At 31.9% G+C, this 23329-nt stretch overlaps 4 protein-coding genes and 2 long non-coding RNA genes across 11 annotated transcripts; 3 read left to right on the top strand and 3 right to left on the bottom strand.

Annotated features, from left to right (window-relative positions):
• Positions 1-1861: 1861 nt before the first annotated feature.
• On the top strand, positions 1862-23040 carry LOC112728974 (uncharacterized). 3 transcript variants are annotated; one of them, XM_025779348.3, is made up of 8 exons: positions 1862-1983; positions 2174-2339; positions 2416-2478; positions 2590-2729; positions 3256-3293; positions 3376-3421; positions 4242-4406; positions 4710-5549. In XM_025779348.3, exons 2-8 carry the CDS (start codon positions 2248-2250, stop codon positions 4871-4873), a joined length of 708 nt encoding a protein of 235 aa, XP_025635133.1. In that variant the 5' UTR covers positions 1862-1983; positions 2174-2247; the 3' UTR covers positions 4874-5549. The 3 variants fall into 3 exon arrangements, with proteins under 3 accessions (XP_025635133.1, XP_025635134.1, XP_025635132.1); XM_025779349.3 differs by lacking the exons at positions 1862-1983; positions 4710-5549 and adding an exon at positions 22821-23040 and having other exon boundaries at positions 2108-2339; XM_025779347.3 differs by lacking the exon at positions 1862-1983 and having other exon boundaries at positions 2108-2339.
• LOC112728973 (F-box/kelch-repeat protein At3g23880-like) lies at positions 4809-6728 on the bottom strand. The gene is made up of 2 exons (XM_025779345.3): positions 6534-6728; positions 4809-6401 (listed from the first exon to the last, which is right to left on the bottom strand). Exon 2 carries the CDS (start codon positions 6386-6388, stop codon positions 5102-5104), a length of 1287 nt encoding a protein of 428 aa, XP_025635130.1. The 5' UTR covers positions 6389-6401; positions 6534-6728; the 3' UTR covers positions 4809-5101.
• LOC140177222 (uncharacterized) lies at positions 8456-9050 on the bottom strand. Its single transcript, XR_011869067.1, has 2 exons — positions 8778-9050; positions 8456-8693 (listed from the first exon to the last, which is right to left on the bottom strand). It is a non-coding gene; the product is annotated as an uncharacterized lncRNA (long non-coding RNA).
• Positions 16635-18262, top strand: LOC112728976 (uncharacterized). The gene is made up of 2 exons (XM_025779352.3): positions 16635-16843; positions 17413-18262. Exons 1-2 carry the CDS (start codon positions 16704-16706, stop codon positions 17924-17926), a joined length of 654 nt encoding a protein of 217 aa, XP_025635137.2. The 5' UTR covers positions 16635-16703; the 3' UTR covers positions 17927-18262.
• On the top strand, positions 17412-20836 carry LOC112728978 (thymidine kinase a-like). 4 transcript variants are annotated; one of them, XM_029290997.2, is made up of 5 exons: positions 17412-17946; positions 19461-19776; positions 19902-19999; positions 20165-20259; positions 20377-20836. In XM_029290997.2, exons 3-5 carry the CDS (start codon positions 19964-19966, stop codon positions 20624-20626), a joined length of 381 nt encoding a protein of 126 aa, XP_029146830.1. In that variant the 5' UTR covers positions 17412-17946; positions 19461-19776; positions 19902-19963; the 3' UTR covers positions 20627-20836. The 4 variants fall into 4 exon arrangements, with proteins under 4 accessions (XP_029146830.1, XP_072066453.1, XP_072066451.1 ...); XM_072210352.1 differs by having other exon boundaries at positions 19461-19616; XM_072210350.1 differs by having other exon boundaries at positions 17446-18482; positions 19461-19999.
• LOC112728979 (uncharacterized) lies at positions 21525-22342 on the bottom strand. Its single transcript, XR_003166340.3, has 2 exons — positions 22203-22342; positions 21525-21819 (listed from the first exon to the last, which is right to left on the bottom strand). It is a non-coding gene; the product is annotated as an uncharacterized lncRNA (long non-coding RNA).
• Positions 23041-23329: the final 289 nt, after the last annotated feature.

The following is a 23329-nucleotide window of genomic DNA, read 5'->3' on the forward strand; positions in this document are numbered from 1 at the left end:
AAATTCATTCAGTTGAATGGATGATTTGTTTAACAGTTTGTGTCTGAAAGGCATGCGTGAGGGAAATATTATTATATCCCATGTTTGCTGTTTTAGTTGGAGAAAGAACAGAGTGTATAGCTTGTTAAATGAATAGCATGCTCTGTTAGAGGCTTGTTACTTTATTCAGAAGTGACTGCCTCAGTGTTTTTATCATAGCAATGTATTTAGTATTTACATTATTTATTCGAAATTCAATCATATATATTACCATTTTGTTAGAAATGTACTTAAATATTCACATCAGCATGCAATAAACAGAAATCCTCTAGTTACAACTATTTATCATCATGATATAAGCATGTGTGCATTAGAATTAACGAGTGCGCTTTACAAATTGGTAACAATAATATTATTAGTGTGATACGTGATTCACATGAATGTGCCACAGATTCGTGATTCATGATATAACATGTTTAGTTTGTGTTAGAGACCAACAATGTGTTAGGTCATTGTTTCTATGACCCTACTTAATTTTGTACGGTATCCCTTTAACTCGTGCATTTATTAGAGTTTCAGCCTTGCAATATGCAAATAATTAGTTGAATAATTCACGGCTTTAACTAATATCACTTTGCAGAAAATATTATGAGCCATTCTTAAAAAAAATATATAAAAAAAGGGAAAAAGAAGAAAATATATGTAAGATATTGTGTTGACTTCTACATTCAATTATTCTATGGAATGCGAATTTTGATTATACTATGTTCATATTCCATTTAATAAGAAAAAATTGCATGACAAATACTACTCTTCTAGCTTTCTCTCTGTCTCAAAATAAGTGTATGATTTCAAGAATAACGTTGGTTTCACGCGAGAAAGGTGAGGGAAATGAACAATAGAGAGTAGAAAGATAAAAGCAGTGCAGTTATAGATAAATGTCGTGTCAAGTAGTATCATTCTCTAAGGTTCAGTAAGTTCAAAAGCAATAAATTACAGAAGATAATAAAGGCTTTATCTGACAGCTGGATCCTTTTCTCACTTTAATTTCAGGCTTACACCTTCACCTGATACTCATACTTATATTTCTACCTTCAAAAATGATGTAGAAGTACATAGATATTAACTTAACAAGTGTCTAGACGTAGCTGTTGTAAAATAATGAGAAATCCTTAAACTCTTGCAAATTTTCAACAGCTTCCAACTTTGGACAAGGATGTATGTTTTACTTGAACAAAAAATGAGGTGGTCATGTAAACCCACGTGACAATTTAAGATTAAGAAAAAATAAAGATTTGTTCATTATAATTGATGTGGAGATTTTGTCATAATCTATTTGTTCATTCTATTCTAATTGATGTAGAGATTTTATCATGATCTCTTACTAATGTTGATTATAAAAGGAGTATCTTTGTTATGATGGATTTAGGAGTCAAAGTCCTTCAAAAGCAGAAAAAGAGAACTATTTGTTGAGGAAGCAAAGGGCCCACACACAAGACTTGAGGTTATGCAATTCATTTGCTCTGCCATTAATGGAACAGCAACTGGCATATGCCTACTATATACTCTCAAATAATCTTTACTTGTATGTTTAACCGTTGAATTAAAAACAAATGGGGTCCAAATGTGGGGCACTTACATGATTTTGGTCCCTTTGCAAAATCCATGGCCTAAAACCCACATTTATGTGTTCCTTGGATGCAATATAAAATCTAATTCTTCTCTCTTTTTCTCTCAATCTCCACTTCCTGCCGACACTTGTTATATTTACCATTAACTGTTTTTGACATGAGATTAATTATCATGAACTACTACTCTTTTCATCCAATCAGATATTTCTGTTTGTGGCAATATATAATTAGAAATTTATGACACTTATGTTGCATATATATCATGTAAGTGAAATTTGGAACAACAAACGTATAAATCTTCAAATGCGCTTGTAACATATCGATGTCATTCATTTCATCAGTAATTAGTTACATTACATATGAAGTTTCAAATGTTAGTCTTCCTTTAAATATGTTGATGACATTGTGGTTTAATGAAGGATCTTTGAGGGATGCATTTGAGTTGATCGACCTCTTTTTATTATTTTGTTCTTTGGGGGTGGCCCTTATGGCCATGGGTTGTGGGTGCATCACTTGATTGTCCTTACTATTAACATCTTTTTCTGAATTTCACAACCACCCAGGTGGATCAATTTTGGCACCGTTTGCCGACTCTTTCGCTCCTTTGTATTTTGCACTGAGAGACGTTAAGGAAGTTATGCCAACTGAGCAGCCTTGTGATTTAGCATATGAATTTGGGGATGGGCTTTTCGATGTGAAAGAATTCCCACAAGGATCATTTGTGATTATGTAATGTCGGTGTGCTGCTGTGAGGGAATACATTGCAACTAGATTTTTGGTTCAATAATGTCACCTTCATTTTCAGGAAAAAGATTGAAGATATTCCTGAGGAAAGACGTCATCGGCTGCTGCTTCTGTTAAAACCTAGGTATGTTCCTCTCTCCTTTATGGAAATACTTATATTCAGTAACTTAAATTTGTATTCCAAATTGATCTTTACTAAGTATGAGAATGTATATCTTTGGGAGATTTTTTGCAGACTTGTATCAATCGCTTGGCAGATAGCAGGTTCGCGATATGAGGATTCCAAGCTTGTAAAGAAAAGTGCATCGCAGTTGTTCGCCAACTCCAACAAAGATGATGTTATGCTTGAATATTATAACTGCCGAACAACCGGAGGTTAGTCAGGTGAATCGGTTCATTGTTATTGTAGGTACTGGTCATACATTAATATAATGAATGCATTCTGTTCCCCATCACTCCATGCTTTTCTTGGAGAGGAGCGAAATGGAAATGAATTAAAAAATACAGTCCCCATGAAAAGGCCTATGGACTTTTTTCTTTTTCCTAGTTTCATGTAAACATAAATCAGAGTGATTAAAAAATGTCTTTCCCTATTTAGCTCCTCAACTATGATACCAAAAATTTTCTAATTTGAATAATTATTTTAGAATCCCTTAAGTTGAATTAGGAACTGTTTCTTTCTCTGCGATTTCATCCTGCACTTTTTAATAGCTTCTGCTTGCAAAATTCTTCTACTATTGTGCTTGAATGTATCTTTTTTGGTTGAAAAGAAAAGAAAAGAAAAAAGAAATTCTCTGTATGTGTGAAAGAGAGAGAGAGTGTGTGTGTATAATTCTCCTTCCATATTTAGCCCGTCTTAATCTTTAAAAGCTAAGGTTGATTTTGAACATTTGTGTCATAGGACCGATGCCACTTTCCTGGATAAATTCCTACAGAAAGGTAAACTCACAATTCCTTTTTGCTCTTTGCTCTTGTAAAATTTATTTGAAGGCTCTGGTTGATTCCTCTGCTACTTTTAAAGGCTATATTTTCTTGCACTGATGGGAAGGCCTATGGACGTCTCATTGGTAAGTTTATTACTTTTTGGCTGAGAAATGCATGGATGCCTTTGCTCAGTTACTGATTCAAGTGACATATGGCGATGAACTTACGTACCATTTCTTTTTCTTATATATCTCTAGTTTGCAGTGTTCCAACTGTGTATATCACTTTTATCTCAAATCACTTGCAGCAGCAAGTAGGCTAAACAAAAGAAAGAAAAAAAAGTAACATTATAGTATTTTTAATTGATTTATACCTTGAATCTTTGTATATTCATGCAATATTGTAATTGATGAGATGAACATTCAATTTTACTTGTCAATTTTCTCTGCTAGAGAGGAAGTAAAAAAGAAATGGTGACAAGTGACAACTTTTATGAGGAACTTTTATGATTGATTTGGTGTGTTTGATTGTTCATATTGATCAAATAAAATAGCTATTATTAGAACAGATCAACAGAATATGTGCCCATACACACAGAAGGAAAAATTAAAAGAAAATAAGAAACATCTAAATTTTCTAATTACAATATTTGAAATCTCTCCATAATGATGTCAACCTTGTATAGTATCACTCTTCACTTTTTTAGATTGTGATTTCTTAATGTCGAGCATAGAACTATAGTTGGAGATTGAAGAGGTTTCAAATGTTAGTCTTCCTTTAAATATGCTGATGTCATTGTGGTTTAATGAAGGATCTTTGAGGAATGCATTCGAGTTGATCAACCTTTTTTCATTATTTTGTTCTTTGGGGTGCCCTTATGGGTTGTGGGTGCATCATGGTTACAAGGTTATACTTGATTGTCCTTGCTATTAACATCTTTTTCTGAATTTCACAACCACCCAGGTGGATCAATTTTGGCCCCATTTGCTGACTCTTTCGCTCCTTTGTATTTTGCACTGAGAGACATTAAGGAAGTTATGCCAACTGAGCAGCCTTGTGATTTAGCATATGAATTTGGGGATGGGCTTTTCGATGTGAAAGAATTCCCACAAGGCTTTCCAAAACCTGGTAAGCACCATTTGTTTCTTTCATACAATTTGTTTATGACTGTCCGTTCATATTGCATCTTCATACTATTATCATACCATTACCTGAATTCTAAACTCGCCATAATTTTACTCTAAACTTCTCTAGATTTCAGCATGGTCTACTACTATGTCATTGTTTTCTTGGTGACCCTTTTACCACTTCATATGTTTCTTATTCTGTTAAGTGATTATACAACAAATAACAAACAGGGTGGCTATGCATTGCTTAAGGTGCTGCCACGTGCCGACTTTATTTAATTTCGGTTGTCTCTGGTATTTGCAGTTAAACATCCTTACCCTTTCAACGATCAACTTGTTATATATATCCGTCTTATAGGTCCAGGGGTTTGTATAGGTCAAGCATGGCAAGAAGGAACAAAGATAGAGCAAGTGCCACGAAAATTATGCAGCGAAATTTTAATGGTGAAGGATTATAGATCATTGTGAGATCATTGAATACAGCATTTCATGATAAATACATATCTAACTAAAGCAAACGAATCTATTCATAAGGAACCTAATTAAAAAACATTAAACATAAAGACAGTTAGACAGAGTCTATAAAACACAAAAAAACAAGGCACTACATAATGATAATAAAGTTATGGATTCAAGAGATAGTGTAGGAAATCCTTCACCAAAAAGGTACCCAAAATGCAAACCATCTTTAAGTGATTATAGGCTTGGCTTAATTAACCGCATTTCAGATGAGCAACTTGGAAGACCAAAGTGGAACGGTGAAACTAAGCTTTCATGATAGAGTTCAAAGATCCTTCCAGATGAGTGCTGAGTTAAAGGACAAAGTTTGGGCATGCCATCACTGGAGCTGTCAATATTAGGAATATCTATGCTGCCATCATTTAAATTACATAAAACAAACTTGCCACTCGGAGCAATAGCAAGAAGAACATCTTTCAACATGTATATAGGCTGTAGGCTTAAAGGACGACGACCGAGTAGCGGGTGGTGGGGGATTATGGCCAATTTAGTCCAAGACTGAGGAACTCCATACTCCTTCATCAACCAGACAGTCCAATGAGTTTTCTTAGTCTCATAACAAACAGCAAGACAATCCCTCAAGATACCCAATTGGGGAGTCACCCTGTGATCATCATCTGAATCCCTGTTGGGAAGGGAAAACTGATTAAAAGTCTCTTTGACCAAGTCAAGGGAAAGAACCCACACAAAACTAAGATAGCGGTGAAAAAGCCAATTCAGAGTGCCAGTGCCACTTACAAAAAGCCCTACACGATCCACCAGATAACCCCTGTAATTGCAACGGGGGAAATCCTGGATTGTTCTCCAGGTAGATTTTGGGCCGAATGTAAACATGCGTGATTTCTTATCCAGAATCGCGAAAAGCTTATACTTGTCATTCACATGATCATAACCGAATCCGCAAGTGGAGAGGAGACCTCCAATTTCAAGCGGCTGAGAGGTGAATCCAGTGCAGGGGTTCCACAGCATGGCACGATGGCTTATTACGAATCCATCCTGGCGCTCTTCATCGTGCAAGCACAGCAATCCATTGCAAGAGCCAATGATGAGGCGGAAGCGTCGTCCCTCATAGGGAACTACTTTAGTGGGTTCATGGGGAGCGTTCTCCATCACAGATCGTACGGAGAACACTCCGATTATGGGGTATCTGTAGGTTTGGCTATAATAGGCCATGAGTGGGTGGCTCAAGCCTGGATCCACCGCCATTGAACGCCGAAGGTGGTCCTTGGCAAATTGGGAACTGGAAATTAGGGTTCTCCATGAACTGCAGACGCTGTTCCTTAATGGAACGAGAGACCTCGCCGGTATCCTCAGCAGGATTTCCGCTATGAGCTCGTCCAGAAGGATAGGCGGTGGTTTTGTCGTGGTACAGCGGAGCAGTTCCGGCCACCCCCCGGTGGTTGTGACAACCTTCCCCTTCTTCGGAACAGCATCATCATCAACAGGAATGGGACCCCTCCTCATACGTACGAGGAAACTACACAATATAGGAGGAATAAGAAATCAAAAACAATATAATTACTAAAATTCAAATCTCATCTGTATTGCCATTTAATTTACAAAAGAAAACATACATGGAGATTCTATAAGAAGTAAAACAGAGGTTTACCTAAAGGAAGACGGCGCCGGCGATGGTGAGAGGAAGTGAATGATCTGCGCTTGAGTTGGAGCTCCAGATCTATCCAATGTTCAACAAGAGGGTTTCGAATTCTCGGCATCAGGAATTGATTCTTAATCTAATCTGTCTGGGCCCACAGCCAATTCAAATCTCAGCAGTTAACTAGTTTATCTTGCGTTTGTTTCCGGAACAACATAAAACAAGATAAGATACATAAAAAATAGAGACATAATATTTTATGTATTTATATTTTATTTAATAATAAATTATAATAAATTATACAAATTTAATTTATTTTTATTTTTTTATTTAAAAATTTTGAGATGAAAAATATAATAATAAAAAATATAATTATAAAAAATTAATAAGTTATATCTTTTATTAGTGTTTCTATGTCTTTTCTGTCAGAATGAATACTAAATTTACTAATTCAGTATTTTGGGATACAATATCTCTCTATATCTTCTATGTCAAACACTATCTTGTGTCTGTATATCTTTGTCTTAATGTCTTGTCTCTGTAAACAAATACATTCTTATATACTCATTTTAAATCTAATATATTCAAATTCGATTTAATTTAAAATTACCAATCTCGTTATATATTTAAATATTTTTATCAACTAAGTCTAATTAAATTAATTTAAATTTAATAAAAATTACTCACATATATGTATGTTAATTACTTTTTTATAAAAAATAATATTATAATATTTTTACAATAACATAAAAAATATTTTATTTTAACACCAAAAATGCTTAATTTTTTATATTAATTTTTTTTTAGGTCTTTTTCATACATAATTTGTGTGTCTTAATTTAAACACAATCATTACTAAATATTTAACCACTTTCCAGAACAACGATTATTTTAGAATAAAAAATTCTACCTGGCATAATTATGAATAAATAATTAATCATTAATTAGTCATTAAAAAATAATTATTAATTAGATATTTTTGTTAATATTTAACTTCTTTTTTTATATTAATTAGTGTATGTATCTATGCATGAAAAAATTCATAAAAATACAAAAAATATTATATGCGAGATAGGTAAACTTATTTTCTAGAAATATGCGAGATCTCAGGTGCGAGGGATTCGATAGTGTTATTAGTAAGCAGAGATCCCGACTACTGAGTTGGTGATAGTAGTGCCAAGAGAGGAAGATGGTAGAAAGGGTAATTTAGTAATTATTGAAAATATATTGAATGAATGGAGTAATAATAAATCAGTTCAAATTCAAATCCCAATGAAAACGGAAGGCATTAATGGAGTAAAAATCGCTAAACTGAAGGGATGTTGTGATCAGGTCAACGATATGTAATCAGAAAGAGCGGTCAGTTAGGGGTACGGTGATGGGCTGAACAAAGGATGCTGTTATAGAAAAAAATATGTCCAAAAACGGTTTAATGGTTGGACCAAAAATAAGGAGGGATACACCTGTGTGGAAGGAAAGAATATGGGCTGTTCATTTGTCAACGAAGGTCCAGTCCAGGCTGAGCAAAAATAAAGGAGGGATACACCTGTGTGGTTGTGATTAGGGGTGGAAATAGGCCAGACGGCCTGCCAGGAGCTTGCAGCCTGACCTGTGTTTGATCTGACTTAGCCTGGCCTGATAGAAAATAGGTCCAGGCTCAAGCTATTAAAAAAGTCTATATTCTTTAAAAGGCCAGGTCTAGACTTTTGAAATAGTCTGTTAGGCCTGTCAGGCCGGTTTGAGCCTGCAAATATATATAGAGAGTTTTATTATTCTAGTAAAAATGCTATTAGAATGATTTAAACTTGAGTCTTCTATTTTATAATAATACCTTTATTCACTTAGCTATTTGTCTTTTTAATTATATATGTATATTTTGTATCAATATTATTCATAAATTTATTATTTTATATTTTATAATTTTAAAAATTAAATTATATCTTAAATTTAATTATTATTAAAAAAATAGACCTATTGACAGAACTTTAGGCTAGGTCAAATTTAACAACAGGTCAAACTCAGTACTTATTAAAAAGTCTATACCAAATTACATGTCAAATTAAGCCTGTTAAGAATAAAACCTGGTCTGACTTGGCCTATTTTCACCCCTAGTTGTGACAACCTTCTCCTTCCTCGGAACAGCATCATCATTATCCCTCCTCATATCCTTCTCTGCAACAAAGCAGGAATAAGAAATAAAAAACAATTTAATTACTCTCAGCGGTATTGCCATTTTAATTACGAAATAAAACATACATTGAGAGGCTCAACTACAGGAAGATGGCGCCGCCGAATGATCTGTGCTGGCGTTGGAGCTCTAGACCTATCCAAGTTTTTCGATGGTCACTAGGACACAACTGGCATAAACAAGTGTGTATGTTGTGGATGAGAAGGCAGGGAATGTTAATATTTATCAACAAATATTATACTCTACTATTACTATATCAATTCATCACATAATCTTATTACTAAAATGTGATGTCACTTGGATATGTTCCTAGCTAAATTATTTAGTTAGATCATTTCTGCGCAGAATTAAGTAAGCACAATAATTTTATTCAGAAAAATATTAAATGGTTAATAGTTTTGTGACATGACATAATATAGTTTCCGAGATAAATTTGAATTCTTTCAACCATGAGGGGACCAAGTAATTAAGTAAGTCATGATGATTGAACCACGTGACGAAGCTAAGAGTTAGTATACTACAGTTTTACTTGAAAAGAAATACATGCCTGATTTCACTAAATTTGTTTAATTTGGTAATATTGCTTATAATAAATTACATCAATTATAACATTATATTTAAATTTTGGGTATGTCTACCAAAATTTAAGCTATAATTTTAATTATAGTGCTCACTTCTTCACTTGTTTTTTTTTTTGGAATAAATATCAATCATTTAAGGATAACAGATAAATTTTTACTCTCTCTGTATATATATTTTTATTAAAAGTTTAATATGCTAATATGCTATACGTTCTTAAAAGACAACAATATAATTAGGAAAAGAGATAGACTTTTAATTAAGATATGAGATGATATAAATCCTTTTCTATTATTAATATTCAAACTCAGAATGAATATTTTTTTTGGGTGTCTAACCTCCGAATGTATGTTTGGTTTATATTCTTATTTTGAGTTTTTTTTTTTTTTTTTAAGATTGAGTACAGTAAAAATGACAATAAGATAGAGGTAAATATAAAAAACTAGACTTTTATTATTTCACAGTTTTTTTTCCAAAAAAAAATTAAAAGCAAAAATACTAAACATATAATAAAGAAAAACTGAAAATACAAACTAAATTAAAAATGGAAAATTGTAATGAGTTCACGGGAATATGATGAAAAGGAAGAAGTACTAGAGAAATTTCCTTCTCCAATCTGCATCTCCATCATATATAATCATAACTCATCTTCTGAGCAAGGCGGGTGAATCAAAAGGAGAAGTAAACCAAAAACTTAATTATATATGGTTTTAATTTGTGGCTCCAATTGATCTGCCTCTAAATATGAGGCCACATATATTATAATTAGTAGCATATCGCATTATAGAATTTAATTGTCCCCACCTATGACTACTGTTATGTTGCACTTCACCCCCAAGGTCCAAGGTCCACCTCAAAAATCATTCACTCGTTCATACATTTTTATATAATAGAGTAAACTATTATTTCTATCCACAAATATTTTAAACGTTGATAAATTTATTCACACAAAAAATAAAATTATAATTATATCTATGAAAGATAGATTTCATAACAAAAAATTATTCAAATGTTAAAAAATCATTTTAAAACTTTAAATTATTCTTTTTCTAACTCTAATTTCAATCATCTTTTTCTAAATCTCATCCCTTCTTTTATTTTTTTTAGAAATTTCACCACCTCCTTCACCAATACTACCACCATCTCTATCGTCATCAACCGTCAGCCTCACCATTCTCTTTTTCCACAATCATAAACAACAACGACAATGATGATTTTTTGTTAATTTCTTGCAATTTTTGCTTCCTGCAACTGCTCCTCTGTTCTACGCCTTGTGTTCTTTTCCTTTATTAGCTCTGATGTGAGACGACACACCTCTTTGCAACTTATTTCAATCTTCAATTCCTTGAAATCAGCTTCTGCCCCAATTCGAAAGGCGTTAACCTTCACAAACTGGGCAATGGAGGAGTTGCCGGCGCACGAAGCTGGTTCTGGTCACTGTAAAAGAGTAAGTGTTGGCGCAGGAGACTGTCGAAATTGAATCGATCATCCCACAGTGAAGTAACTGTTTTTCTATCTTAAAAACTCTCTTTTATTCTCCTCCTAGGTCCAAATAGTGCTCCCTTCTTCAGTTTCATCTTTTCAAAAGAAGATACCTGGTCTTTTTCTTCTTCCTCTGAATAGTGCTCTCTTCTTCTTCCTCCTCCTCGTCCTCCACATCTGCAAATCTAATATGCGGAATCAGAACCAAAAAGAATAAGGACAGTGTGGACAGCAGTGGCACAACTTAGTTAGATTGGAGTCCCTCTCGCAATGCTTCTCTTCGCTTCCATAACTCTTCTTTTTTTAAAAAAAAAAAAGAAAATCTGAATATTTTTGTAGTTTAATTATTTGTAGTTGTTGTTGTTTATGGTTGTGACAATAGAAAAGGAAGAAGACGAGGCTGACGGTGACAGAGATAATGGTGTTGGTGAAAAATGTGGTAAAATTGATAAAAAGAATAAAGAGAGAATTGAAATTTTGGAAAAGGGTATTTGGGATTAGGGTTAAGAAAAGAGTAATTTGAGATTTTTAGGTTATTTTTTAACGTTTGGATAATTTTATCATATAAAATCCATCTTTTATGAATACAATTATAATTTTTTTTTTGGATAAATTTATCAACATATAAAACTTTTGTGTGTAAAAACAGTAATTTACTCTTATATAATATATGGTTGTATTGGATAAGAGTATGATAATATATATTTTTAATGTCATGACCTCAAATTCAAATTTTAGATATAATTTTTTAGTAATTTAATTAACTTGTGCCATAAAAACACATATGTTAAAATTATTATTAGTAAAAATTTAAAATTTATTCTTTTAATAAATATAAAATAAATGAATTAAAAAGTTAAATTTTTGTATTTTCAATAACAAAAAGGTTATACTACGTGTACATTAAAATTAGCCACAAAAATCAATCATCACTAGTATAAAATATATACTGGAATATAAATACACATTAAAAATAAATTAAACCACACATACATTATACATACAAAATACACTGATAGCTGATTTTAGTGTATAAATAACATTTCTCACAACAAAAATATTAAATATACACTAAAATTAATCATTAATATATTTGTATATAAATATATATAATTTATTTTATTTTTAATGCATATTTATATTAATAACTAATTTTAATATATATTTAATATAATTGTTCCAATAAAAACTTAAATATGTTATAGTCTTGACATATAATTTAAGATACAAATGAACTAAATCCATAATGTTTTAATACCTACTGGAATGAAGTTTATCTATAAACAAAAACAAAATGTTGTTCCACCAAAAATGAGTCATTTATTGAATCAACCACCGCAAAATGGTTTTGATGAGTGACACATGCATGGCTTAAATTTCATTGAAGAATCAATACCTTCCAATCTTACACCACTTTATTTATTGTGTGGTTAATTACCACTCTATTTCATTCTGTGGTTCCTCGTAGCTCACTTATTTATTACGGTCCTTTAAGATCGTGACACGTCACTGATATTATTTGGTACCACTTCCATATCTTCTTGCTGTTAGAGTTGCAAGTGTGAGTTAGTCCCACATCAAAGAAAGCATGGAAGAGTGAGAAGTTTATAAGATGAGAGACCCATTAACTTGACACCTTAAGGTTTTGAGTTGGATGTAGTGTCTTCTCATCTTATGTTCTCTCACTTGATTCCTCCTCGAAGTCTCCCCGGTTGTCGAGAGCTCCCCACGGTTGGCCCAACATGTGGTATCAGAGCCGATGGTTAATCGGTCTGGTGGTTTTAAGGAGTATTCAAGGTGAAGCATCGAAAGTCTTTCCGGAAAAGGTGGTCCGGGCGGCGTGTCCCGCGGTGTTTTGCGGCGGTGTGATGGACGAATACTCGTGGTGGTGGAGGAGCTAGAGGGGAGTTGGTGCTTGATGTGGAGGCTCACACTTGAGGGGGAGATTGTTAGAGTTGCAAGTGTGAGTTAGTCCCACATCAAAGAAAGCATGGAAGAGTGAGAAGTTTATAAGATGAGAGACCCATTAACTTGACACCTTAAGGTTTTGAGTTGGATGTAGTGTCTTCTCATCATTCTCATTTTCTTGGTTTCAAATTCTAAAACCTTTAATTTGATTTTGTAGAAAGACGTAGTTTTGGACAATACCTTACCATCTACGTTTTTTGACATTTTTGTTATTTTCCTTCAACATTACCATAAATAGATTTAACTTTGCTATGTTTCAAAAATGTTTGAAAAGTCACAAAAAAAAAGGGTTAAAGTAATTTAACTTTTTTTTTTGTATTTTAACTATTACTTATTTTATTTTCTATTTTTAATAACTATTAGAATAATTAAATAATATTAAATGTAATGAATATATAATAATATATAATAACAGCTACATAAATTGAAAGGTATGTTTTGACTTAAAAAAAAATAAAGGTCTGCACGATCTGCTTTTATTACATTATTAGAATGAAAAAAATAATAATAACAAGCTATCTTATTGCAACTTTTAATATTAAAAGTAAAATATAAAAAAAATGGTATTCTAGTTTGAATTATAACTAGTTAATCAATGGTTTCATTTTTTAATTAATTAATTTATTTTTTGGTACGTACATGAACCAAAATTGAATTATAACTAGTTAATCGAGGAAATTGAATGGTTCCACGTGGAGAAGTGCCCTATGATCCATTCAGCTCAACCAGATATTTTTCCCACTTTCAACCAAAACCAACCACTTCTAATATTCAATCTAAGGATAATTTCGGTATTCACTGCAATTTGAACATGTGAAATATTTGACGGTGCGAAAACAAAAGCGGTATTAAAAGAAATAAATAATCAAAATATATTTTTGGAACAAAAATTATTTTTAATATAAAAATAAAGTTAGTATTTTAATTAAATATTAATATTTAAGATATAATATTGTATTATAGATATACGTAAAATATGTATTGACCAGAATATTAAAACGATTAATTGATTCTCTTGGTAATTATTATTTATTTGATTAATGATATATTATTTATCTTTACTAAAATTCTTTTGATTCTTATTCCTTTATATAAGTCGAAGCATCTCCATTCTTTTGATTCTTATTCTTTTTTTTATACATATATACATGTTTATTTAAGTATCTATTTATTTTTGTAGTAGATTTTTTTTTTAGTTTTAGTAATAAATTTATTTGTATTTTTTTTGTATAGATCAAGAGGTCTAATTTTTTATGGGTCAATATCCAATCATGAAGGTATATATATATATATATATATATATATATATATATATATATATATATATATATATATACTAATGAGTAATAGCTCAAATTGCATAGTCTTTCCATACTCAATTAAGAGATTGTGTGTTCGAGTCTCTTATATATATATATATATATATATATATATATATATATATTATATATATATATATATATATATATAGAAAGGTTTATTTGAGCACTAATTTCTATTTGTAAAAGTGATTGTCAAGATGGAATTGAAACTGATTGGTTCAGACAGTTTTCAATTAGTCTTTGCTTTGGGATGACTATTAATAAGAGTTAAAGACAAACTTTATCTTTAGTTAGTATTTATCTTCAACGAGCAATTTTTTTCATGGGCAGTTATATGTTGTGATATTTAGAGTGACAATAAGATCAAAATTGAAGATATTATTGTCTAATAAAGATGATAATATTGGAATTCAGTCTAATGTTGTTATAAAAAATATTTAAATATAATTTTAATATATTATAATAGAAATTTATTTGACATAATTCTATTTGTAATGATTGTCAGATAATTGATGATTGTCAGACAAACTTTATCTTTAGTTAGTATTTATCTTCAACGAGCAATTTTTTTCATGGGCAGTTATATGTTGTGATATTTAGAGTGACAATAAGATCAAAATTGAAGATATTATTGTCTAATAAAGATGATAACTATTGGAACTTCACGTCTAATGTTGTGTATAAAAAGTATTTAAATATAATTTGGTAAGTGGATTATTTAACAGAATTCTTTGTTTAATATTTTTTTCCATATCCTATAGATTCTACTTTTCCCTAATTCTTATTGTCTTTTGCGTTTGGAGTTCGTTTTGTTCCATATACCCTAAATTCTATATTTGGCTATCGTTCAAAAGAAGCGTCGTGGATCTATTGGCTGAGTGTACTTTGTTGATATGCAGGTCTAACATTGCTGACAATGGATTTGGATTAGGGTTTGAATTAGAGTGTTGTTGATGATGATCACCACCTTATTAGAGGGAAACAAAATATATATTTAAAAAGTTCTACTATTATTGTTTTAGTTCAGTTGTATTTGTTTGATGTCTATTTTAAAACATAAAATTTTTTATACTAATGTAAAAAGTAATAATACAAGAAAATAAAAAAATGAACTTATGTCGTGAATAAAATTTTTTTATCCGTGCGTTGCATGGGTCTTCTGCTAGTAATAAAAAAAAAAGAAAGAATAAAAAGATGCAGAAAAAGGGAGAGAACAAGAAAAAGATACTATGGTGATGATAATGAAGAAAGATGAGAAGAAGAAAGAAGAACGCAAAAAAAGAAATACGCATAAATAAATTTGACTTGATTTAACTTAGTTAAAAAACCTTAGATATCTAGCATTTTTTTTTTTTCGATATCAAATGAATACATATATTTCAAGAGATAATAGATTGACTAAGTAATACCTGTTATGTTAGGTATGAGTTATTTAAACTAATTAATTTAAATATATTTTGATAAGTTTTATAAAAATAAAATTTAATTCTTTTGTAGATGTAATAGGATTTTTAATTGAAAAATTTAAAAATTTTCATACTAGAACTTAATAAGTTATATGTGAGTTAAAATAATTGTGAAAATATTTTTAGTTTTGATATCTATGAGTTATGTTATTTTTAATTGTTTTATCTTTTTTTATTGAAAAATTAAAAATTAATATATTCAAAAATATATAACGAAAAATTTGAAAGATATTTTATTTTTGCTGTTATAATGTGTTAACAAAATGTCTAAATATATTAATTATTTTAGTACATGAATTAGTTCAAATGAACTTTATTTCGGACCGAGGGAAGGATTATACGTTTTTATTATTCGTCTTTTAATTTAGATTGCCTTCTTAACTTTATTATACATTAAATTATCATGAAATACAACGAATTTTACTGTATCTTGAAAAAAAAAAAAGGTGGTTATAGAATATAAATAACATGTCTTTGTATAAAACATAACATAGTGAGAATAAGAGTGTTGATAAAAATAAATGGACAATTCGGAACGGTTATCATTCATCCCAAATTCTCAATTTCCAAAATTCAAATCCAAAATACGTAACCACACGTTTAAAAATAGCAATTTTTTTTTATTTTTAAGTACTTATTTACAAATATCTTTATTATTATTTTTTAATCTTTAATATCTTATTATTTTACTCTCATAATACGATATAGATTAGTCTTTAAAATGATTATTGAAACTATTATTCTTACAATTTTTTTGTTGTTGTTTAAAAAACACTTGTTAGTGTTTTTTTTTTCTATATATATTTTTTCTAGTTTAACAGCCTACAAAGTATAAATAATTACTAGCTAGCTAGTGGTATAAAGTAATAAAGTTTAGGTTTCTAAAAGTTTAACACTATAAAAAAAAGGTGGTATAAACTATAAAGCTTAAACTTAATTTAGCACATAGGCCGAAAAATTTGTTAACTCCTATAGTAATATTACTTAATTAAACAAAAGAATGATAGGGTTCACGGTAAACCTGAGTTTATTATGTTTAATATTTTTGTGTTGCATCCATTCTTTATTAGTAGAAATTATAAATATTGTATTAATAGTGCGTAAATATAACTTTATATTATATGATTTAACATAAAAAGTGAAAAGCATTCTCTCATATAGGATTGATTGGGCCTTTATGGACTTTTATCTCGTTTCATCTAATAGGATTACACTTAAATTTAAACACACGCGCATATATAATTTACACTTAAGATTACACTCAAATTTGAATTTGCACACAATCGCGCGAAATTCTTCTCGATCCTTGTTTCTTTCGTAAGTTTCTCTTCTTCCATCTTCGCAAATTCAATTAAACCGTAATTTTTACTTTTCTTCATTGCTCTCACTGTTCTACAAGTATAATCACGCAAATCCATCAGCGGAGAAAAAGAAAATTCAATTTATCGTTGCTATTTAGTTTCTTCTCTTCTGTGATATATCTTTTGAGTAAATGATGTTTGCAATTCGATCAATCATTACGTTTTTAGTGCTCTGGATTTGGATTTTCTTTGTGATTTACGTTCTCCTTCAAATCATTATCACATTATTTACAATTGCAACAGCTGAATCCTAAATTCTAATTCGTTTTTTTTTTTCTATTGTGTAGTTCTAGTTTTGGAAAATTCGGTTTCACGTTCTAGGCTAGGGTTTCACACTAGTTAAAGTTCAGTATTATGTGTGCCTTGTTTTTAAGGAAAGAAAGATTATTAGATGAATTTTTAATTTTCTAATGTTTTTGGTTCATATTTATAAAGTTGGATCTAGATTTAGAACGAAAATATCTTTTATGTGTAAATTTTGGGTTGGATGTTTGTTGATTTTGAAGAGTTCTGGTTTTGTTCTAGGATGGCTCACAGCGATGACGATGTCCTAGGTCTGGGAAATAAGGCTCTGAGCGGCACCAAAAGGAAGTCTCCTGATGACTCCTCAGAAGAAGAAAAGGAGAAGGAGGACAAGGGATTCCAAGTGGAATCTCCAGATAACAATAACAAAAGACCAAGGACAGAAGAGGAGAATGTCCTTGAAGAGGAGGAGCAGAATCAACTTGGAGAATTGGGATGCAGTCCTGATGTTGCAAACCAAATGATGAACCATTCTCGCTTCCTTTTGTTACTCAAAAGGTATCCTCTTGAGGCCAGGGATTACTCCCTCATGACTGAAACAAGGAATCTGATTGGTCAAGTTCAGTTTCTTGCTATGAATGTATCGGAATATCCTGATTTTTCGAGGCAATTCCCTGAAGCGGGGAGGATTCCTTGTGTGACACTTTTTCACGGATTCCAAGTACTTGCTTGGTGTCCAATGGATGAGGGTACTACTGCAGAGAATGTTGCTGCCCTGGGAGCTCCAGACAATTGAGGCCAATGCTTTTGTGCAGAGTATGTCCAATGATAGTGATATATAGAAATAAGTGAAAATTAGGAGTTTATGCATATGTGAGATTGATGTTCATCCTTAAGACACTAACATAACTAGACTTTTCCCTTCTAGAAAGTTCATAGACTTTCAATGAGGAAATAAAGATTTGTTCATTATAATTGATGTGCAGATTTTGTCAAAATCTCTTTTTAGTTTTTAATGTTAGGATGGATTTAGGAGTCAAAGTCCTTCACATGGCTTGGTTGAGAGTATGCAATTCTTGTGCTCTACCATTAATGGAACAGCAACTGGCATATGCCTATGATATACTCTAAAGTAATCTTTGCTTATTTGTTTAACGGTTGAATTAAAAACAAATGGGGATCAACTGAATATGTGTCCATAAACAGAAGGAAAAATTAAAAGAAAACAAGAAACATGTAAATATTTGAAGTCTTTCCATAACGTTTGGAGCATAGAACTATAGTTGAAGATTGAAGAGGTGAATCAATTTTGGCTCCATTTTGTGATTTAGCATATGAATTTCCAAAACCCGGTAAGCGCCATTTGTTTTGTTAATCTTAGTATTATGCCTGCACGCTCATTGTGAGATCATTGAAGAAATTCATTCAGTTGAATGGATGATTTGTTTAACAGTTTGTGTCTGAAAGGCATGCGTGAGGGAAATATTATTACATCCCATGTTTGCTGTTTTAGGTGGAGAAAGAACAGAGTGTATAGCTTGTTAAATGAATAGCATGCTCTGTTAGAGGCTTGTTACTTTATTCAGAAGTGACTGCCTCAATGTTTTCATCATAGCAATGTATTTAGTATTTACATTATTTATTCGAAATTCAATCATATATATTACCATTTTGTTAGAAATGTACTTAAATATTCACATCAGCATGCAATAAACAGAAATCCTCTAGTTACAACTATTTATCATCATGATATAAGCATGTGTGCATTAGAATTAACGAGTGCGCTTTACAAATTGGTAACAATAATATTATTAGTGTGATACGTGATTCACATGAATGTGCCACAGATTCGTGATTCATGATATAACATGTTTAGTTTGTGTTAGAGACCAACAATGTGTTAGGTCATTGTTTCTATGACCCTACTTAATTTTGTACGGTATCCCTTTAACTCGTGCATTTATTAGAGCTTCAGCCTTGCAATATGCAAATAATTAGTTGAATAATTCACGGCTTTAACTAATATATATCATGTAAGTGAAATTTGGAACAACAAACGTATAAATCTTCAAATGCGCTTGTAACATATCAATGTCATTCATTTCATCAGTAATTAGTTACATTACATATGAAGTTTCAAATGTTAGTCTTCCTTTAAATATGTTAATGACATTGTGGTTTAATGAAGGATATTTGAGGAATGCATTTGAGTTGATCGACCTCTTTTTATTATTTTGTTCTTTGGGGGTGGCCCTTATGGCCATGGGTTGTGGGTGCATCATGGTTACAAGGTTACACTTGATTGTGCTTACTATTTCACAACCACCCAGGTGGATCAATTTTGGCACCGTTTGCCGCTCCTTTGTATTTTGCACTGAGAGACTTTAAGGAAGTTATGCCAACTGAGCAGCCTTGTGATTTAGCATACGAATTTGGGGATGGGCTTTTCGATGTGAAAGAATTCCCACAAGGCTTTCCAAAAACTGGTCAGCACCATTTGTTTCTTTCATACAATGTGTTTATGAAGTGGGAATTCTGTTACCCCCGCCTCTGAAGTGGTATCAATGGCTATCACAATGAAACTTTGGTGTTTTGGTGGGGAATCCCTTCCTTTTCAGTTACTGCTGACTATACATGCTTCACCACGTAATTTCTTTCTCTTGGAACGAATAATAAAATAAAGAGTAGTACTCTTTAAACTGAAAAACTGTGATCTGATAGTGATTTGTAGAATCTTCTGCTGGGGGCTAATTCCTCTTTATGTTGTGAAGAAACTTGGCTATGTTAAAATCAAGCAAGGATACAAGATATGCCATTGACTCGGTTGTGACACATGAATGAAAAATATGGTCATGATGCTTATCGAAAGGTAGTCTCGATATTTCATTATGTTACGGTTGACTATTGCTTATTTGAATTTGTGGTGCTATAGTTGCATAGTTGATATAGTAATTTAGTTCTCTTATAGAGGAGTAAAGCGATACCCTTAGCTAGATGTAATGTTGGCTGAATGTTAGTAGTATTTTGGATGCAGTTGGATGTGATTGGTATAGATGAGTTCTGCTGCAAGGCTGCTGATGAAGATGGTAAAATTGTGATTGTTGCTGGCCTGGATGGTGATTACTTGAGGTACTTTATGCAGATATGCTAATCGTTGTTGTGTTCAATACATTTGTTTTACTGCGCTGGAAATGTTACCAATCTGGATGCTTTTCAAACTTTTTTTCTGCTATCTATGTTCTTTAGGAAAAGCTTTGGTTCTGTGCTTCACATAATACCGCTTGCTGATACTGAATTATGCTGCAAGCGTGCTTTCTTCACTCTCAGGAAGACACAAGAGACACAAACTGAACTGATTGCTGGTTCTGATGTCTACATGCCAGTGTGCCGATATCACTATATTAACAGTGAAGTTGTCACTGAAACTTCAAAGAATGTGTTGGAATCTGTCAAACGCAACAATGATTCACTTCTTGATGTAGCCACAAGGTTTTAGTGTGGAGATACTTAAAACTTTCCCTAAAATGATTTTTGGAGCATATTGTCTACTGCTATTGGTTAATTCAACAAGTTATCTTGGAATTTTGGTTGTCATAGGGTCTATGTAGTTGTATATAGATATAGTTATAAATATACTGGTATTCATAGTGGTTTTTAATTATTGTTGTGTTATCATATTTCAATGAAAGAAGTATTGCTTATCCTATGACATGAAATTTTGGTATTTAGACGTTTTTTCTTTTTGGACGTTAACCTTTTGTAAAAGCATCTGTTTACTTTAGCCAAAATTGTCAACATACAATTCTATTTTGTAAATTACGTAGCATCTGTCATTTTATTTTGCAAATTACCTTTCATATTCTTCGTTTTCAAACTGGAGGTTCTTCCCGATGAGAATTCGATACTAAATAACTATAAGGTGTAAATGGTCCATGACTAGAGCTAGAGCAAAAAGAGTAAGACTAAAAAGCAGCTTTTTTGCAAGACTAAACTAGCCACGGAGGAAAAGACCAAGAGTAATCAGATTGAATGTGAATTGCGAAAATGGACCACCCTTCTTTAGCTTTAAGAGTAGCCAAATGCAGCATGAATAAGTGACTTGGAGACCTAAGATGAAGCCAAATTTAAGTGATTCAAAATGATAACAGAAATGGTTGGAATTACTGTCCTTTTTCTTGTGATTTTTGTGTAGTTTCCAATAACTTCAATTTCAAGAGCATTTTGATTTTCTATTCAGATTTGCATATATAAGGGCCTAGACCATTATGATAGATAATGGTACTCTTTTAAGAAACTGTGCTGGCAGGATGTTTTTCTTAGTTGGATTATTCTTAGTAGTGATAGATAAAAGTCATTAGCACCAATATCGAATGTACGTATTTATCCAAAAAGAGTTTTCTGAAAATGATCACTTTTCAAATATATGCAACTGCAGCTATTATCATGTACATCCTTGCATTCTTCCCAACATTTCAATAACAATTGCATTTAACGATTTTCATTCTTACCAGAAAATAAGTGCGATGCAACTATGGCTCAGTCAACAGATGACAACTAAATAGTAGTTAAACTCTTGAAGAAAAACATTACAATAGTTTTTACAGGATAGCAGCGCATCATATACAGAAGAGGATTTGAAGATAAGTCCAGTCCATCAACATGATGCTGACTGAACACTGCTATACGAACCTGCAGACAGACAGGCAGAAAGCATAACTAATGACCCAAATTTCAAAACAAGACAAAACAATGATGATGAAAAGAGAGCATAAAGGAGAGACATCGCCATTCTTATAATAGTTAGTCCTTGCATGTCAAAGTCTATTTATCTTTCCAACATTAGCTTTGCAAATCATGCGTAAGCTAGTTTAAATTTGTATCTAATTGGTAAAATAAAGAAGCATACTTTTCAGCAGCTGACATTCAAAATTATCATGGATGAATAAATATATAGTGCACTAACACAAAACATCAATTAGAAGGGTCACATAGTAAAGCAAAAGATAGCATGACATGAAGGTGAGAGACAATTGACTTGCAATGATGAAAGTGTTGGCAGATTTAGTAGTTACCTTAGCGGATCGGAAAACTGTCACAGAACTAGGATTTAGTTCCCCAGCAATTAATTCGAGTATAGTCGATTTGCCAATACCATTTGGTCCAACCACTGTAAAAACAAAGGATACAATTTATATTTTATAACATGAGACAAACAATGTGGCAGTCCTTTACTAGTTTCAACAACATTATCTCACACACAGCCGTAGGGCACATGTATTCAAGACAAGTTTGAAGAAAAGATGCAACCAGGCTGGCATATCTACCATGCATTGGCATCATAAAAGTCACTACAATCATCAATATGTAATAGGTAGGACTTCAAGATCGGTGAAAGAAAAGAGAGAGTTCAAAGAGAAGCAATAGTGGTTTGAATTGTGTATTGTACGTCCTTAATGAGCTAAGCACAGATTTCAGCATTACCTGAATTCTAAACTTGCCATAATTTTACTCTAAACTTCTCTATGATAGATTTCAGCATGGTCTACTACTGTGTCATTGTTTTCTTGGTGACTCTTTTACCACTTCATAGATTATACAACATATAACAAACAGGGTGGCTATGCATCGTTTAAGGTGCTGGCACGTGCCAAATTTATTTAATTTCAGTTGTCTCTGGTATTTATTTGCAGTTAAACATCCGTACCCTTTCAACGATCAACTTGTTATATATATCCGTCATATAGGTCCAGGGGTTTGTATAGGTCAAGCATGGCAAGAGGGAACAAAGATAGAGCAAGTGCCACGAAAATTATGCAGCGAAATTTTAATGGTGAAGGATTATAGATCATTGTGAGATCATTGAATGAATTATTTGTTATACAGCTTGCATCCAATGTTTGCTGTTTTAGTTAGAGATGGAACAGAGTGTATAGCTTGTTAAGAGAATTGCATGGTGTCAGAGGTTACTTTATTGACAAGTGACTGCCACAGTGTATTTATATCCTTATTCAGACTCAAGGTAGTTTGTACTTTATAGACATTGATTATTCTGGTTGAAAAATGAATACAAGTAGTTACATTAGTTGTTTATTTGAAATTCAAAATGTCAGAAAATAATTTATGAATGGAACTAAAAATGGTGTTATGCAAGATTATTGTAACATGGTGTGTTATCCTGGAATGTGGATCTGTCAAAAAC

This window comes from Arachis hypogaea, chromosome 12 (genome assembly GCF_003086295.3).
Source record: "Arachis hypogaea cultivar Tifrunner chromosome 12, arahy.Tifrunner.gnm2.J5K5, whole genome shotgun sequence".
Classification (NCBI taxonomy): domain Eukaryota; kingdom Viridiplantae; phylum Streptophyta; class Magnoliopsida; order Fabales; family Fabaceae; genus Arachis; species Arachis hypogaea.

What these genes read in the sequence shown, in the direction of transcription:
- LOC112728974 (XM_025779348.3), top strand. Translation starts at nt 2,248, where the DNA reads ATGCCAACTGAGCAGCCTTGTGATTTAGCATATGAATTTGGGGATGGG. An exon ending in CAAGGATCATTTGTGATTAT is followed by an intron (nt 2,340 to 2,415) that starts GTAATGTCGGTG and finishes CTTCATTTTCAG; the next exon opens with GAAAAAGATTGAAGATATTC. An exon ending in CTGCTTCTGTTAAAACCTAG is followed by an intron (nt 2,479 to 2,589) that starts GTATGTTCCTCT and finishes GATTTTTTGCAG; the next exon opens with ACTTGTATCAATCGCTTGGC.
- LOC112728973 (XM_025779345.3), bottom strand. Translation starts at nt 6,388, where the DNA reads ATGAGGAGGGGTCCCATTCCTGTTGATGATGATGCTGTTCCGAAGAAG.
- LOC112728976 (XM_025779352.3), top strand. Translation starts at nt 16,704, where the DNA reads ATGGACTTTTATCTCGTTTCATCTAATAGGATTACACTTAAATTTAAA. An exon ending in TCTCGATCCTTGTTTCTTTC is followed by an intron (nt 16,844 to 17,412) that starts GTAAGTTTCTCT and finishes GTTTTGTTCTAG; the next exon opens with GATGGCTCACAGCGATGACG.
- LOC112728978 (XM_029290997.2), top strand. Translation starts at nt 19,964, where the DNA reads ATGAATGAAAAATATGGTCATGATGCTTATCGAAAG. An exon ending in GTCATGATGCTTATCGAAAG is followed by an intron (nt 20,000 to 20,164) that starts GTAGTCTCGATA and finishes TTTTGGATGCAG; the next exon opens with TTGGATGTGATTGGTATAGA. An exon ending in CTGGATGGTGATTACTTGAG is followed by an intron (nt 20,260 to 20,376) that starts GTACTTTATGCA and finishes TATGTTCTTTAG; the next exon opens with GAAAAGCTTTGGTTCTGTGC.